Source organism: Filicampus tigris, chromosome 9 (assembly GCF_054856515.1).
Source record: "Filicampus tigris isolate MCC_2025a chromosome 9, RoL_Ftig_1.0, whole genome shotgun sequence".
NCBI lineage: Eukaryota > Metazoa > Chordata > Actinopteri > Syngnathiformes > Syngnathidae > Filicampus > Filicampus tigris.
Window position 1 is genome coordinate 8,663,995 of NC_141225.1, and position 14,965 is coordinate 8,678,959.

The 14,965-nt window shown below is 39.4% G+C and overlaps 1 protein-coding gene across 1 annotated transcript; it reads right to left on the reverse strand.

The window, feature by feature from the left end:
- Positions 1 to 561: 561 nt before the first annotated feature.
- On the reverse strand, positions 562 to 14,840 carry inka2 (inka box actin regulator 2). The gene is made up of 2 exons (XM_086041994.1): positions 14,651 to 14,840; positions 562 to 4,962 (listed from the first exon to the last, which is right to left on the reverse strand). Exons 1-2 carry the CDS (start codon positions 14,741 to 14,743, stop codon positions 3,841 to 3,843), a joined length of 1,215 nt encoding a protein of 404 aa, XP_085898120.1. The 5' UTR covers positions 14,744 to 14,840; the 3' UTR covers positions 562 to 3,840.
- Between the last annotated feature and the right edge of the window lie 125 nt (positions 14,841 to 14,965).

Sequence of the window (14,965 nt, forward strand, 5' to 3'; positions counted from 1 at the left end):
AAAACCTATGGTGTTTTTTTGTCTTCTTTTTTTTTTTGCCCTGGAGGCAAACAAAAGTTGACGCCGTCAGAAGCGTGTCGCACGGTCTCAGCGTTTTACTTATTGAAGATGCTGTCTGTATACCGCTCCATATTTAGAAATCAATTTAGAGTGCAGCTAGCGAGCCAGTTCCATCAACTTTTTAGTCATGCAGCAGCACTTTAACACCCAGGGGGTAAAAGGGAGAGAGAGCTGCAAGATGGCTTTATAAGCAAAATCCATACCACGTTATGTACATGCGTTTACTTTGTGCCTAGAAGTCTAAACTCCTCTGCCACATTGGGTACAAAATGAGAAGATCCATTATCATGTTATCACATGTGTCAATTTGGATGTGTGTGTGGGTGTATACATACAGTATGTGTTTAAATGATGTCAGCTCTCAATTTGCAGTTTCTTTAGAATTGACTTGGAAATTGGTCTACATTGGCATATTGTTTTCCAAACATGTTTTTTTTTTCAATGTCCAGATAACACAAAGTTGCTTTACGCACTCTAAAAAAAATGCATGCACAAAACCGCTCTGTTTCTTACAGCAAATTTATTGTATACAAAGAGTCAAGTGACAAATCTACAAAAAACATAACACACATTGAGCACTTAATAAAAAATGAAACAAAACATCAACATTTTTGCTGAGAATTCCCCACTTGTGAGCAAAGAAATCAATAACATGACATCAATCTGTATAGAGTGAGTGAGGCCATTTTGCAAAATGTGTGTGTGACCTGGATCCTGAAACTGCACCATATGGATCAACTGGCCAAGAGGCTGCAAAAGAGCTGAGGCCTAATCCCTGATGACCCCACATGATTGGTTAATTTGAAAAAAAATACTTGTAATAAATGATATTTATAAGATTGTCCTTGCATTGTACCAGTGAGCCAATACAGTATGTACAAGATCAGTACTTTTCAGGCCTTTTTTTTTAATATAGTAAATATAGTTCCAGTCTTGTTCTTTATGTCCTGATAGCAGATGGCAGTGTTATGTTGTGCCATGCTCACACCCTCCATTCTGCCAGTAGCCCATGTGAACTGTGACAGTTGACTCAGTGTGTGCACTGCGCACACAGCAGAGTCATTAAGAAGATGTGACGTGACAGCTGGCAAAAACAAAACAGCACGAGAAATTTTACTGAAGTGAACTAGTCATGCACTATATTGCTTTCATGTCCTGCTGGGGCCTTGATGATGCAATGATGGGACGGTCCAAAAATGGATGGACCACTCAGCATCATGGTTGTTTATCCAGCCTTATGTCAAAAAAACAGATCTTGTGAAGCATTCCAAACCGTTTTAAAGTTTTAACATTTCATATAACAAATCCATCTTCACCAAATGAAATGACATTAATCCACTACAGAAAAATAGCACTGCATTTTTTAAAAATTATTTTTTACAAAGCATATTGAAAGAGAATCTATCTATGAAGTAATTGTATCCCCAAAGGAGATTAGCATGGATTGTATCCATTGTGGCAGTGTTTTATCAGAAATGGATGACATGTTTACTGAGGCAACGCAATCAGTCAAGCTTTGTGTTGCATGTTCCCACTCTTACAAAGCTAGGTTGCTAACAAGGTTTAATGGTCCCCGCAAAGCTCACACAAGTAAAAAATTAAAGATGAGTATGCTGTAATTAGTATTTGGTAAGTCAGTAATGGAAAATGTACCCTGGCTTCCTCCTACATTCCAAAACATTAAGTTTATAGAAGACTCTAAATTATCCATCAGATGTTTGTGTAAATAGTTGTTTGTCTACTGTATGTGCCCTGCGATTGGTTGGCAACCCATGCTTTAACTCTTCGCCCTAAGTCAGCTCCAGGTACATGTGACCCTAATTAGCGCTACAGAAAATGAATGTACATTATTCTTTAACTTTGGATGTGACACACTTGGCCTTCATCCAATCACCATCAGCATTGTCCTTTTCTGAATAGTTTCTGCTCTTCCCCATTGACGTGGTGAACCAACCACCGTTAGAACTTTTGATGGGTTCAAAGGTGACAGTCTGTAGCTTACACATCATGTAAATGCGAGACTGTTCCTTATTGGATAAAATTGACTTTTTAATAGCTTGTGTATCAATATTTGGTGATATTGAACAACCAAGTAAACCTTTGGTTATCAGCCTTTTTCTGAAAATATGTCTGAGATTTTCTCTGCCTGTGACCTGGCCAGCTAGGATGAGCAAACGTCCTCAGCCACTTTCAAACAAAGGCCGAACTACACTGTCAGAAACACTATCATACAAAGGCACTGTCATGTAAATACTCACGTCCCCAACCGGTGTGACACACCTTCTATCACGTCCAAGACAAAATGTAAGCAGCATTAAAGGGACGGACGGTGGGGCCGGGATGGCCGTGTTTTCACTACCAAGTTCATTATACATATTTTTTGATCAGGAAAAGGAAAAGAGTTGTCATTTTCTATTTTATCAATAAATTTGGGAGAAATTAGGAAATAAGTGACTCCATGAATAACGCCTCTTGTTAATGAGGAGAATGGCCATGTTTGCCTGATCGCTTGCCCACTGCCAGTCGGCGTCTGCCTCCCGAGAGTTGGCACGGGTTTAGCGTCGCTAAATGTCCAAAATATCACCAGTCGGGGTTCGTGTGCGCATTCTTGCTCTTGTCCGCTTCAGCTTGTGAAAGTGGAGGAGCAATCGCCACGGTATTTTTCATGTTGTGGAGGTGATCATGATGACATCATGTTTTATGTCAATAAATCCAAAGTATTGTGCAGAACATTTTTATACTTTCACAGGTTGAAGTGGACAAGAGTAGTAATGTGCCTTTGCATTTCGGTCGCTGTTTTAGACACCAGAACTGACAAAGCGAGCAATATTACCACGCTTTGCTCCCGCCCGTGACGTAGACCGCTGAGACCGAAAACATGACATAAGCCACGCCCCAAAAGGGGACGGGGCAATTTGTCATAAATCTAATCACAAAAAAAAGACCTTAAATCACGACAGAGTCATTTGCGCTGGGGGGTGCACTTTAGTCCTGATGTCATTTTTACATGCAAACCTATTGTATAATTGCCAATGTTAAGCTCACCCAAGTGTCTCTTTAAGTCATGTTGGATGCAAAAAATAGGGTTAACTTCTGGTAGGTGGCACATGGTACTTAACCGCTCAGTGAAGTTGTGGGTGCAGTGTTCATGGAGCCGTCATAGTGTTTGGTGATGTGTCCAAAACCGACATAGACACATCGTAGTGTATGAAGTGCTGTCTCCGCAGGTGAAAAAGCTTTTGCTCTCATAGGAGCTCGCTTTTTTTTTTTCCCCCACAACACACTAGTAACATAAGACAGATTTGCCATCGGCCCAGCAGTGTATGCGGCAGTATATTTTGTTGCTCACATGCATGAGACAAGACACAAAAAAACTGGCTAACATGTTCGTAAAACACATTGGAGCTGTTTGAAATTCTAAATAAATCCTTGAGTTTCCCAAATAGTTTGGAAACTGAAATAATGTTTAAGTGTGCGTATAGTGACACAATTTTGCAAACACAAACCCATGCAAACCAAGAGTGTAGTGTCTGGCAAAACTCTAATATTTAAAAGTACCGTCTTCTCAGATAGTCAGATCCAGTCAGACATCCAGAAGTAAATGAAAACATGTAGCTTGTACAAAAGACATTGCAAAAAGAGGTTGAAAGTTTTCAGATTGTCAGACAAAACCTTAACAACCAGGATTGCGGGTGTGACGTTCATGTTTTGAATAACAGTCATTCGTTCAGCCTTGCACCTGCTGCCGGTCCAATGTGGTGCCAGTCTCTTGGCCTCCCATCAGACCCACACAGCTGTGTTGTAGTCAAACAAGGGATGCATTTTCCGCAGCCTACCCTCTGGTGGTCTCCGATCTAAGTAAATCCCCGCAAAAGGCTTCTCATGGAACTGCTGGAAGTGGTTTTGGCTACTCAGATGCGTTTCTGACTGCCCTTTACCTTGCTGTCCGTTGGCCCAGAAAGGCAGGTAGAAGCTGCCTTTTGAGCTTTTTGGGGCCACTTTTTTAGGCCTCTTGACCAGGTCGCCCTCTGAGATTTCTGGTGCCATCCAGCCGGGCCTCTCCTTGAGCAGCTTGTCCCGGTCCGGACGGACACCTCGGAGGAACTTCTTGAAGATGTTGGTCGTGAGTGAGAACTTCCTGCAGATCTCCTGTGATCGGCTGAGGCGCAGCGGGTGAGCTGGGGTGTCCGGTCTGTCGTCACTCCCTTCTGCCACCCTTGCCTCCCTATTCTCTTCTTCCTCCCCTGCTTCTTCAGGTTCTATCTCTGGCAAATCTAGCCAATTGCCTACGAGGTCGGCGAAGACATTGTCGCCAAGCACTAAGGGTTGCCGATTGCGGCTTCGGTTCATGAGCGACGAAGTCCAGTCACCAGCGTCGTCCGTGCTGTCCTGAGAGTAGTCATTGTCCATGGACGGGCCTTCCCTGGAGAGGCTGTATAGGATGCCTGACAGATCCACTGGCTGGTTGCGCTTGGGAGGCTGCATGTAGGGCTCGGGTGGAGGGTTCCCCACCGCGGGTCCATAGAAATCCACCTGCGGTGCTGCGTAGCCCGACCATCTGCGCGGTGCAGCCTCCAGGTCTCCTTCCTCGCTCCTCTCCATTTCCAGACTGGAACTAGACGCGGACGTGGTCCCTTCGCTGTATCTACTTTGTGTCAATTCCATAGACGGGTCCGGACTTGGGCTGGGGTCGTTGGACAAGCTCCACCTGGGATTTGCTCCTGAAGCACTCGTGACAATTGTGTCGGAAACTGTCACGTCCTGCAGATGTCTCTGTCCTCGAGCTGATAGGTTGAGGTTGTCTAGAGCGGTTTGGACCTGAAGGAGCTTGAGTTCTTGGAGCGCACCCATCATGGAATTCATCTGAGCATGGAGGCCATCTCCTGCTTCTTTCATGGACATCTGTAGTGTGAACAGAGTGATGACAGTCAAAACAAGTTCACTTTAGCTTCACAGTGTACAAACGTGGACCCAACAACCGTTCCTCTTTTTAATCCAATTACAGCAGCATGAATTGACAGAATGAAATATGACAGCTGGTCTACACGCTGTTTTGACTGAACGTCCACATTGACCCATATGGCTGGCATTCAAGAGTGAATCCAACCCGTGACAGCTGCAAAACAGAGCAGCTTTCCCCTTCACTCTCATTCAGCCTTTACAGTTCTTACCAAAACCAATACAATACTGTATGCTCGTCTCTCAGCGGAAATGTAAACTCAACCCACAAATCCCTCAGACCATTAATAAATATGCTCAAGTTTGCTGCACGGGCATCACACTGTGCCACTTCAGGACCACGATGTCATACTACTATACTTTTGCACAGTACTTTACACAAGAAAAATATGTATTCAATTAAAATATTAAATATATGTATTTACATTTAATTATTGATTTGATTATCTATTGATTTAACAGGATTTGAAATGTAATATTGCATTTAGAAATACACTTTTTGAACCTTATTTAAAGTGAGATGGTATTTCAATTACATTTTATATATACTGTATATCGTTGCTGTCATGTGAAAAACACTTATCTCCATTTTTTTTCATGTTCTTATTTTTACATGAATCATGTTTCCGCGTTACAGATATTGCATTAAAGTGAAAATTTAAAAAGTTTCCAAAATTGGAAATAAGTGTTTTTCACATGCGACAATATATTTCTACGATTTAACAGGGTTTAAAAAGTAATATTGCATTATTTTAAAACATATTTAATGTTTTAAACATGATTTGAAAAGCACGATTACATTTTATCAATTTAAAAATATAATAAAGAATGTTTAATAAATGGTAATATAATAATAATAATAATAATAATAATAATAATAATAATTGTATGATAAATGACATTAAAATTGTTAAAAATGTATCTGTAATTATTTAACATGAAGGTATAAGAGATGTTGATCTGAAGTCATACTGGAATGTCACTCAAGATGTTTTTTTCAATTAATTCTTCAAGCTTGTTATTGTCAATTTTTTCCAATATCTTTGAAAATTGCGATAGCAGCAAACCCGGCCTATAATTTGCGCATAGCCGTTTATCTCCTGATTTAAATATTGGTATAACTTTGTCTATTTTCATTCTATCTGGGAATCTTCCTGATCTAGTTGAAGCAGTATTGTTGGCCATATTAGCAGCGGCAGGCCAATTGAAAGTACAACTTCACCACTTTTGCATGTCTTATTATTACAGTATTGTACCTTTACCACCATTGGTACAATCAGATATAGTTATGAGATGGCTGCTCTGTATAGTTTGATGTTATCTTAAAGAAAGTGCATGGAGAATTTTCAGAGCATCTACAGTAACTTGTGTAATGTGTACTTGCTGAAAAATGTAATCAGGACACTCAGGGTTGTTTTTCACTCCTTTTTTGTCTGCTTCTGTTGCAATCATATTCTTGTCATTTTCCTCCTCCCCCTCTTTGCTTTCGCCTCTCATCTGTTATCAAGGCTAAGTCAGATGACCCAACATCTTCACTCGAAGGCACACGGACAGTCAAAATGCCCCGGTGGCCAAGTTCTGAATCATTTGCCCTCCTTGACCCACTTTGTGAATCACCAACATCATGTTTTGGACTTCATCCAGAACATTTGATGCATAATGTACATACTATACACAAGCATGCATGTTTTTCAAAAGTTAGCCAACTACTCAACAAGATTATCAAATCCAAATGGCTGACATTATGTTCAATTTCAGATCTCTGAGACTTTGTCATGCATCCTTGCAAAAGACATTTCCTCTCAATATCATGTCGCAGGAGAAATTGGTACCATGGGCTAATTTTTTTCTCACTTTCAAGTTAAGTCAAGTCAAGTCAAACCTATTGCTATAGCCCTTAATCACAGCAAAGTCTCAAAGGGCTTCACATGCCCATTGCTGACAACATATTAACAACAAGTGTGCGGGGGTGGGGTGGACTTTGCTTCACCCACATCAGATAGTTTATGAAAAAAAGCTTGGCAATTTAGCATCGCTCAACTGTCGAGGATACGAGGTCCGATTGGGGCTCATTCAAGCCAATTTACGATATGAATTTGTCCAAGTGTAAACCTGGATTTTGCCCAAAATGCTTGCTTCCAACAAAAAATGTCAGACTTGCTGTTCAACTAGAGACCCCCAAAAGTTGATTCCTTCATCGGAAGATTACTAACAACCTACAATTCCAATATTTCTAATAATAACAACAACCAAAAAACAATGAAACATCATTCAAGTCATCCTCTTACCATCTATGAAGTCAGCTTGTCACAGTCATCTCACAAATGCACCAACCTCAGTGGCCCTCATGTGTATGGATGTATATATGTAGCAGTCTTGCATGGGTTGCAACCAATCAGAGCTGCAAGTCTAGACTAATCCCCAAACTGTGTAAAAAAAAAAGGGGGGGGGGTTCACTCAGGCGACAATGAGACGAGAGTCTGGCAGTGAGAGTCAGTGGGGTGGGATTTGGGGGTCCGCGGCCATATGTTTAGATGTTGATGAGAGTCCATGGCTTCAATTATAAATGTTTACATATGGAAGACGAAAGGTCAGTGTAATAACAGCAGATTGTGATATGTGACTGTGGTGCCCCCCCAACACACACACACTCCTCCTTCACACCCCCTCAACCTGGAAGCCCCGTGAGAGGAGGACAAGTTGTGTAATGTTTGTAATGTGGGAAAAAACACAAATGTGATGCACAAGGAGATGAACCATGAGAAAACATCCATCCATCCATCCATTATCGATACCGCTTCTCCTCACAAGCGTCGCGGGCGTGCTGGAGCCTATCCCAGCTGTCTTTGGGCAGTAGGCGGGGGACACCCTGAACTGGTTGCCAGCCAATCGCAGGGCACACAGAGACAAACATCCGCACACACAATCACACCTAGGGGCAATTTAGAGTGTCCAATCAACCTACTATGCATGTTTTTGGAATGTGGGAGGAAACCGGAGTGCCCGGAGAAAACCCACGCAGGCACGGGGAGAACATGCAAACTCCACACAGGGAGGCCGGAGCCGGGATCGAACCCACGACCTCTGAACTGTGAGGCGGACGTGCTAACCAGTCGTCCACCGTGCCGCCCATACAATTATTATTTTACAAATAATAAAACCTATTTAAATGGAATAACATTGATATCACAATTAGAACTATCAATCAATTAAATGATAAGGTTTTTTGAGGGTATCAAAATCTTTTTAAAAAATGTTTTAAAATGGTTTTAAAAACATAATACATAATTATACTTAATTCATGTTTTAAGATGTAATGTAAGTTTCATAAAATGAAACCACTTTAAAATATGAATACAAAATAAATGTAAAAATTGCATCGAATTGAATCCAACAAGGCGGCACGGTGTTCGACTGGTTAGCACGTCCGCCTCACAGTTCAGAGGTCGTGGGTTCGATTACATGACTCATGTCACTTATTCAAAACTAGTAATTTAAAAGAAATACTGGATGTGGGAGCAATAAAAATAAATAAAGTTAAGGAATGACTAACATCTAACTGTATAAACCAGTTACTTTAAAATATATGATGTAAACACATTTGAAGGAAAAAAGGCATTATTGTAACACAAACACAAATAGGCATTCACCTTGACTTTACGCTTTTAACATTTTTGCCGGATAACACATTTCTCTTCAAATCTTGGGATACAAAACTGGAAAATTGCTTGTTTTACATTCAATATTTCTTTGTTTTATATATATAATTTTGTCACAACGTGCACCAATGTAAACTTTGGCTGAGTATGTTCAGCTAATGAAAGAAGGCGCGATTGAGTCATAACAGATATTGGTAGAAGGCACAGCCCTTTTTTTTTTTTTTTTTTTGTCAGTCGACATTAATAATTCATATTCCACCACAAAGTCAAGCCCCATTACTATTGTTAGCTGACTTGCGGCTGTAGCGAGTGGCCCAAATATGTCAGCCTCTTCAACCTTTAGCCGCCTGGCATTTATTTGCTTTAAAAAGACTTGAAAGTGAAGCACAGATGTTTTCGTCTCTTTTAAAAGGTGCCAACAGCCCAATAAGGTCGTTAAGAAACATCCGTCCAGTCTGATTTAAAGGCGATGATGAAACCGAGGCCGCGGGGAAACCATTTACTGCCCTGGTGCGCTTCTTGCATCATCAGTCTGCTCCAGTGATGTTCAGACGAGATTTAAAAAAAAAAGAAAAAGAAACGCTTGCGTCGAGACTTTGCAGCATTTCAATAAAGTTTACGACGTTTGAATGCTTCAAATAGTGAATGATGGTTTCAGAGCCCAACTGATGCATGAAGAGTAATTCAAATTATAGTGGCATATATTACAGGGTGGCTATAAAAAGTCTACACACCCCTGTTCAAACGTCAGATTTTTGTGATGTAGAAAAATGACAAAGATTAAACATTTCCAAACTATATTTACCATTAATGTGCTTGACAAACTGTACAACTAAACTAAAATTAAGAAACTCCAAATAAAGTTCTGCTGTTGTGGTATGTTTTTCCTGATTTGTTATTTTTTATTCTTTTGCTTTGAGCTGCATCTGTAAGGTTTTGTGCTAATGCTGATGATCTAAATAATAATGTATGTGTAATGCAATTATTTTATACTTTAATGAATAAATATTACTGTATTTCTCCTTGCATTGATATTTTACAAACTGCAATCAAAAAATTTAACTCATTCAGTTATATATATATATATATATATATATATATATATATATATATATATATATATATATATATATATATATATATATATATATAGAGAGAGAGAGAGAGAGAGAGAGAGAGAGAGAGAGAGATACACACACACACAAGCGCCTCTTCTGTAGCTCTACTATGAGAGACTTGTTGTTTGTTTGGTGGGTTGGGGGGTCTTTATAACTTTGACGTTATCGGACTCCTTCCTGCTCCTCCAGCCAGCTCATTAAAAATGATTGGTGCTGTGTTTGCGCGTGTAGGGATGTGTGTGTGTGTGTGTGTGTGTGTGTGTGTGTGTGTGTGTGTGTGTGTGTGTGTGTGTCAAGGTCACAGGAATGGAGGCTTCTGTGGAGCACATACACAGAGGGTCTCTCTCTATATGGGAGGAGGTCAACATCAACAGGCTAATAAAAGTGTGAAGTAAATAACAGCAACGGTCCCGTCTTTAACAAGTGAAGCTTGTTTAAGGCCTCCTGGTGACATTCATACAGATAAACATGAAATCACCCTTCTATGTGTCTGTGTTTTCGTGTTTTGTCCCTACTAAATAATTTCACTTTGCTACATGCACTTTGGTAGACATGTTTGTCGTGAGTAGACCCACCAAAACATCTCCAAAACCTATGCCTGAAAAGACAGGGGAAGGCTGAGATTTTGGTTTGAAGCAACCGTTTTAGCCTCATTTTCAGGGGTCCTTCAAATGCAAAGTTTTCCTTGAAATTCTTTGAAAAATTCAGCCTCTCCAAAGCCAGTTTCATTTAGCTACATGACATTCGGCAGGCAAGTCTCACTAGTAGCCCTACAAAAAAGTACCATGCAGGAAAAGACAGAAGAAGCCTGCTGTTTTGGTTTGAAGCGACCATTTTAGGGTCATTTTCAGTGGTGCCTCCAAGATGAACTTGGCCAAGAGATTATTTCAAAAAGCTTGACCCCAATGTTAGCCTCATGAAATTTGGTAACAATGTCTACCCAATTTAACAAAAACCTATACCTAAAAATACACAGGGAGGAAAATTGGTTCAAAACAGCCATTGTAATGACATTTTGGCCATTTCCAGAGGTCCTTCGACAACAAACTTGTTTAAGGGTGAATTACACAAGCTGCTTCAATTTCATTGCACAAGTTTATACATTCTAGCGTTTGTGTCAATGTTCCAAAGTCATGTTTTGCTCAAGTCCTCAGACGTAAGAAGGATGAAAAAGACAACAAAAAACCCCAAACATCAAGTCGAAAAGGATCCGATGATTGGTATGCCGTGAAACAGGTGTGAAGACCACTTCTACACCGAGACTCACTAACACGTACAGTTCATCCGTCTGTCTGCCTGACTGAGTCATGATGACTTTTATATGAACAACCAGCTAAAGCACGCTGACCTAATCGCCTGTGACATCACATCAAAGATAACCCTGGAAGACTTCACGTTGTATGTTCAGGTCATTGGTGTTCCGCTCGAGTCATCTTGGGATCGCTACATGTTACATAAATCATACGATTGTCCTCAGATTTGGGGTCAAAATCGATGGCGGGGATGTTGACAAATCAAGTCATGACCATTCTTGAAACGTAATCCATGTTTTTAGACATCTTGAAGGTAAGCAAAAAAATTATGAAATACAGGGTGCAGCTTTCCTGTTGCCTGCTGAATTATTTTGAAAATAAATTATCACATTGACTGAAATGATGAATGTCAAGCTTTTCATTGGACCTGAACTATTTTACTGTTCTTTTCAAAATCAGGAGATTCTCAAAGTGTTCTACGTGAACCACGAGTTGGCTCCCTTCATTTCTATGTGTAAAATAATCGCTTCCCAAGTATAGTTTGTGTTCCGCTTTAAGTGCAATACATTTGCAGTTAATTTTAAAACGTACTTAGGTAGATTTTTATTTCACGTTTATGTGCAATTTTTGGGAATCCTTGAGTTCATTTTTTTTGTTTTCCTATATTTAAGTGTCATGTTCAAACTGCATCATGTAACAGTGGCTTACAATACTTTTTAGGGCTAAAACCTGTCTTGATTTTCATGAACAATTATGGCCTACTACGTTACTGAATTTTAATGTTGGTCATGATGGTGGTGAGGGCTAAGTAATTTTTCGGGTGATGGTGTCGAAAGTTTGAGCCAATGCCTTCAGGGGAAATTTTAATATAGGCCTACTAATAGTAGTCCCTCAACGATATACTCAAATTAACTTTTTTTTAAAGGAATGTTATCTAAACATTTTTAATGTATTACATTGATTATATATTTAATTTTAAAAAAAAATCTTCCATTATCTGATCCCCTTATCCTCACGCATGCTGGAGCCTATCCCAGAAATACACATTTTCATTTTGTGAAGGAAAGGCTATCAAGTATTAAAAATGTGTTTTTAAATCCCTTTAATCATTTTTTAAATCATACAGAATCTATTCATCCATCCATCCATTATCGATACCGCTTATCCTCACACGGGTCGCGGGGCGTGCTGGAGCCTATCCCAGCTGTCTTCGGGCAGTAGGCGGGGGACACCCTGAATTGGTTGCCACCCAATCGCAGGGCACACAGAGACAAACATCCGCTCTCACAGTCACACCTAGGGGCAATTTAGAGAGTCCAATCAACTTACCATGCATGTTTTTTGGAATGTGGGAGGAAACCGGAATACCCGGAGAAAACCCACGCAGGCACGGGCAGAACATGCAAACTCCACACAGGGAGGCCGGAGCCGGGATCGAACCCACGACCTCTCAACTGTGAGGCGGACGTGCTAATCAGTCGACCACCGTGCCGCCATCTATTCCATAAAATTCAAATATTTATTCCTACATTTTTATTTGAATTGTATTCATTAAAGTAGTTTTATTATATTTTTATGATACTAATTTAAATTCTTTAAGAGGAAATTCAATGGTCATATTGCTAGATGTCACACTACATACATAAAGTGCTCAGCATATATGAGTACACCCCTCTTGAAAAATTAAAGGTTTTGATCAATATCTCAATGAACATAAGATCAATTTCCCAAGTTTTGACAATATTTTTTGTAAAATATGTGTTTAACTCCAAACATTATCATCTCCTAAGGTTGATAATATAAAGTATAAATTACGAAATCTTAAGTTTAATCAATTTAATGAATGAAAAAAATGAATACAGCCCACAACAAAAATGACTATATTTAGTATTTTTTTTTCTAGTATTAGACTTTAATGGACAGCAACATGTCTGCTAGGCCTGGAATGAACAAGTTGTTTCTTTGTCAGGGTCTACCTATTTGTGCAACATGGTCTTGACTAAATTTGTTCAGAAAATTACTTTTCTGTGTGTACAAATGAAAAATCACAATCACAGCACTGTGCTGATCTTCAGTAAAGTGTAATTGCAATGCTAACAGGTCACTGTTAGCCTCCTGTGACATGTTTTTTACACATATATACAGGAACAGGAGCTGTCAGAGAGAAGCATCCCACTCTCACACAGAAACTCCACTCTACTCTTGTCACTTGAAGGGGTCACCCGTGCAGCTTGTAAATTCAAGGGTCAAAAGTGGGAGCGCGACCTGACGTCACCCCGCAGAGATTGACACCAAAGCACCTTACTACCTCTCGTCACACAGCAAGTGTTCCACTTTCATAACACGTCGAGACGTTCTGGCCACCTCGTGGTCCTTTCTGGGTGTCACATTGTCACAGTATACCCACACAAATTCAATAGCAATAGCAACTAAATAAATGATTAAATGATTAAATAAATAAAATTGTTTTCAAATCCTTATATAATTGTTGCGGATAACAGTTATACACTACTTCATTATGTAATTTATTTTGTATAGAAACTAATTTAAAGGTACAATGTGTTGAATTTAGTGCCATTAAATGGTGAACAAATAGAATGCAATGACCTAAGCTTGAAGCACATGCATTTTGAAGCACCCTCACTACGGTCCCTCAGAGAGACCACACGTCGCAAGCCTACCACCAATTTCTTCAGCAGAGGTGCAAGCAAAATGTCATCATAAATGAGTTTTAGTATCCCCTCAAGTGACAAAGTAAGTGTATTGCACAAATGCTGTGGTCATAATGTTGAAGAACTATGTTTGCGAAGTTTGTCTCATTCAGGTAGCCGTAGCAGAAAGATGGCAGTGAAACATGGCAGCCTTCTGTAAGACTACTTAATATAATTAACTATTACTTCACCTACAATTACATTTAAAAACAATTAAGTTGAAGTGATAAAAAAAAAATTATTATTGAAATTAATTAATTTATTTTTTAAATTAATCATAGTTTTTTTGAAACAATGAACATTGAAAATTAAACACATTTTTACACACTGTCCCTTTAATTACCTATATTGCTATATTATGTATCATCATCATATAAAAAAATAAATGAATAGAATTGAGCACCATAAATCCAAAAGCCTAAAATAAAATAAAAAATCAGTCATAATTATTACACATAATATAAATAATTATAAACATTTATTATATGAAGCATAATTGCATTGTATAAATAGTATACACTGTGTTCTTTCATAGTAATTAACATATATCTATTAATAAATAATTAATCACTTACTTGGTCATAAACCATCAGAGTGTCTCTAATTTATTTTGATGTTAAAAACGATTAAGCAAATAGGTAAATATATTCTAGGAACAGTGGCAAGGAAACATGTGTGGACTTCTATTTAGTTTGGAAGTCACACGCGCGCACACCCACACAAGACGTGGGTCATGAGAGTACACGCACATGTAGGTCAAATACTACTTTGTACATCGCTGTTATCCTAACTAAACATGAATCACAGCATTCATACTCTGAATTATTATGATTAATGCGTCACTTGCATACGCACACAGGTCGAGTAATTAGGAAAAAGATATCACATACCAGCTCCTGCTTCAGTCTACGCAGACAAACGTCCATGCTCTTTTTCTTTGACATCTCGTGTTGAATTAAAAAGCAAAACACGCAAAATGTCATGCAGCGCGTCGCATCGTGACTGTGATAGACTGAGAAGGTCTTTGCACTGATGCAAACAGCGTGGGGAGATCACAAGACAAGTCTGTGAAATCCTCGCTTCGAGTGACGAAACGAAATCTGCGTACGTCCATTCAATGGGAGCTCTGACGTTGCTTATCCAATCCCGAGCCAGCCTCGTGGGCGTGGAATTGTGTTCATATGTCTAACCATGAGGGAAAATAA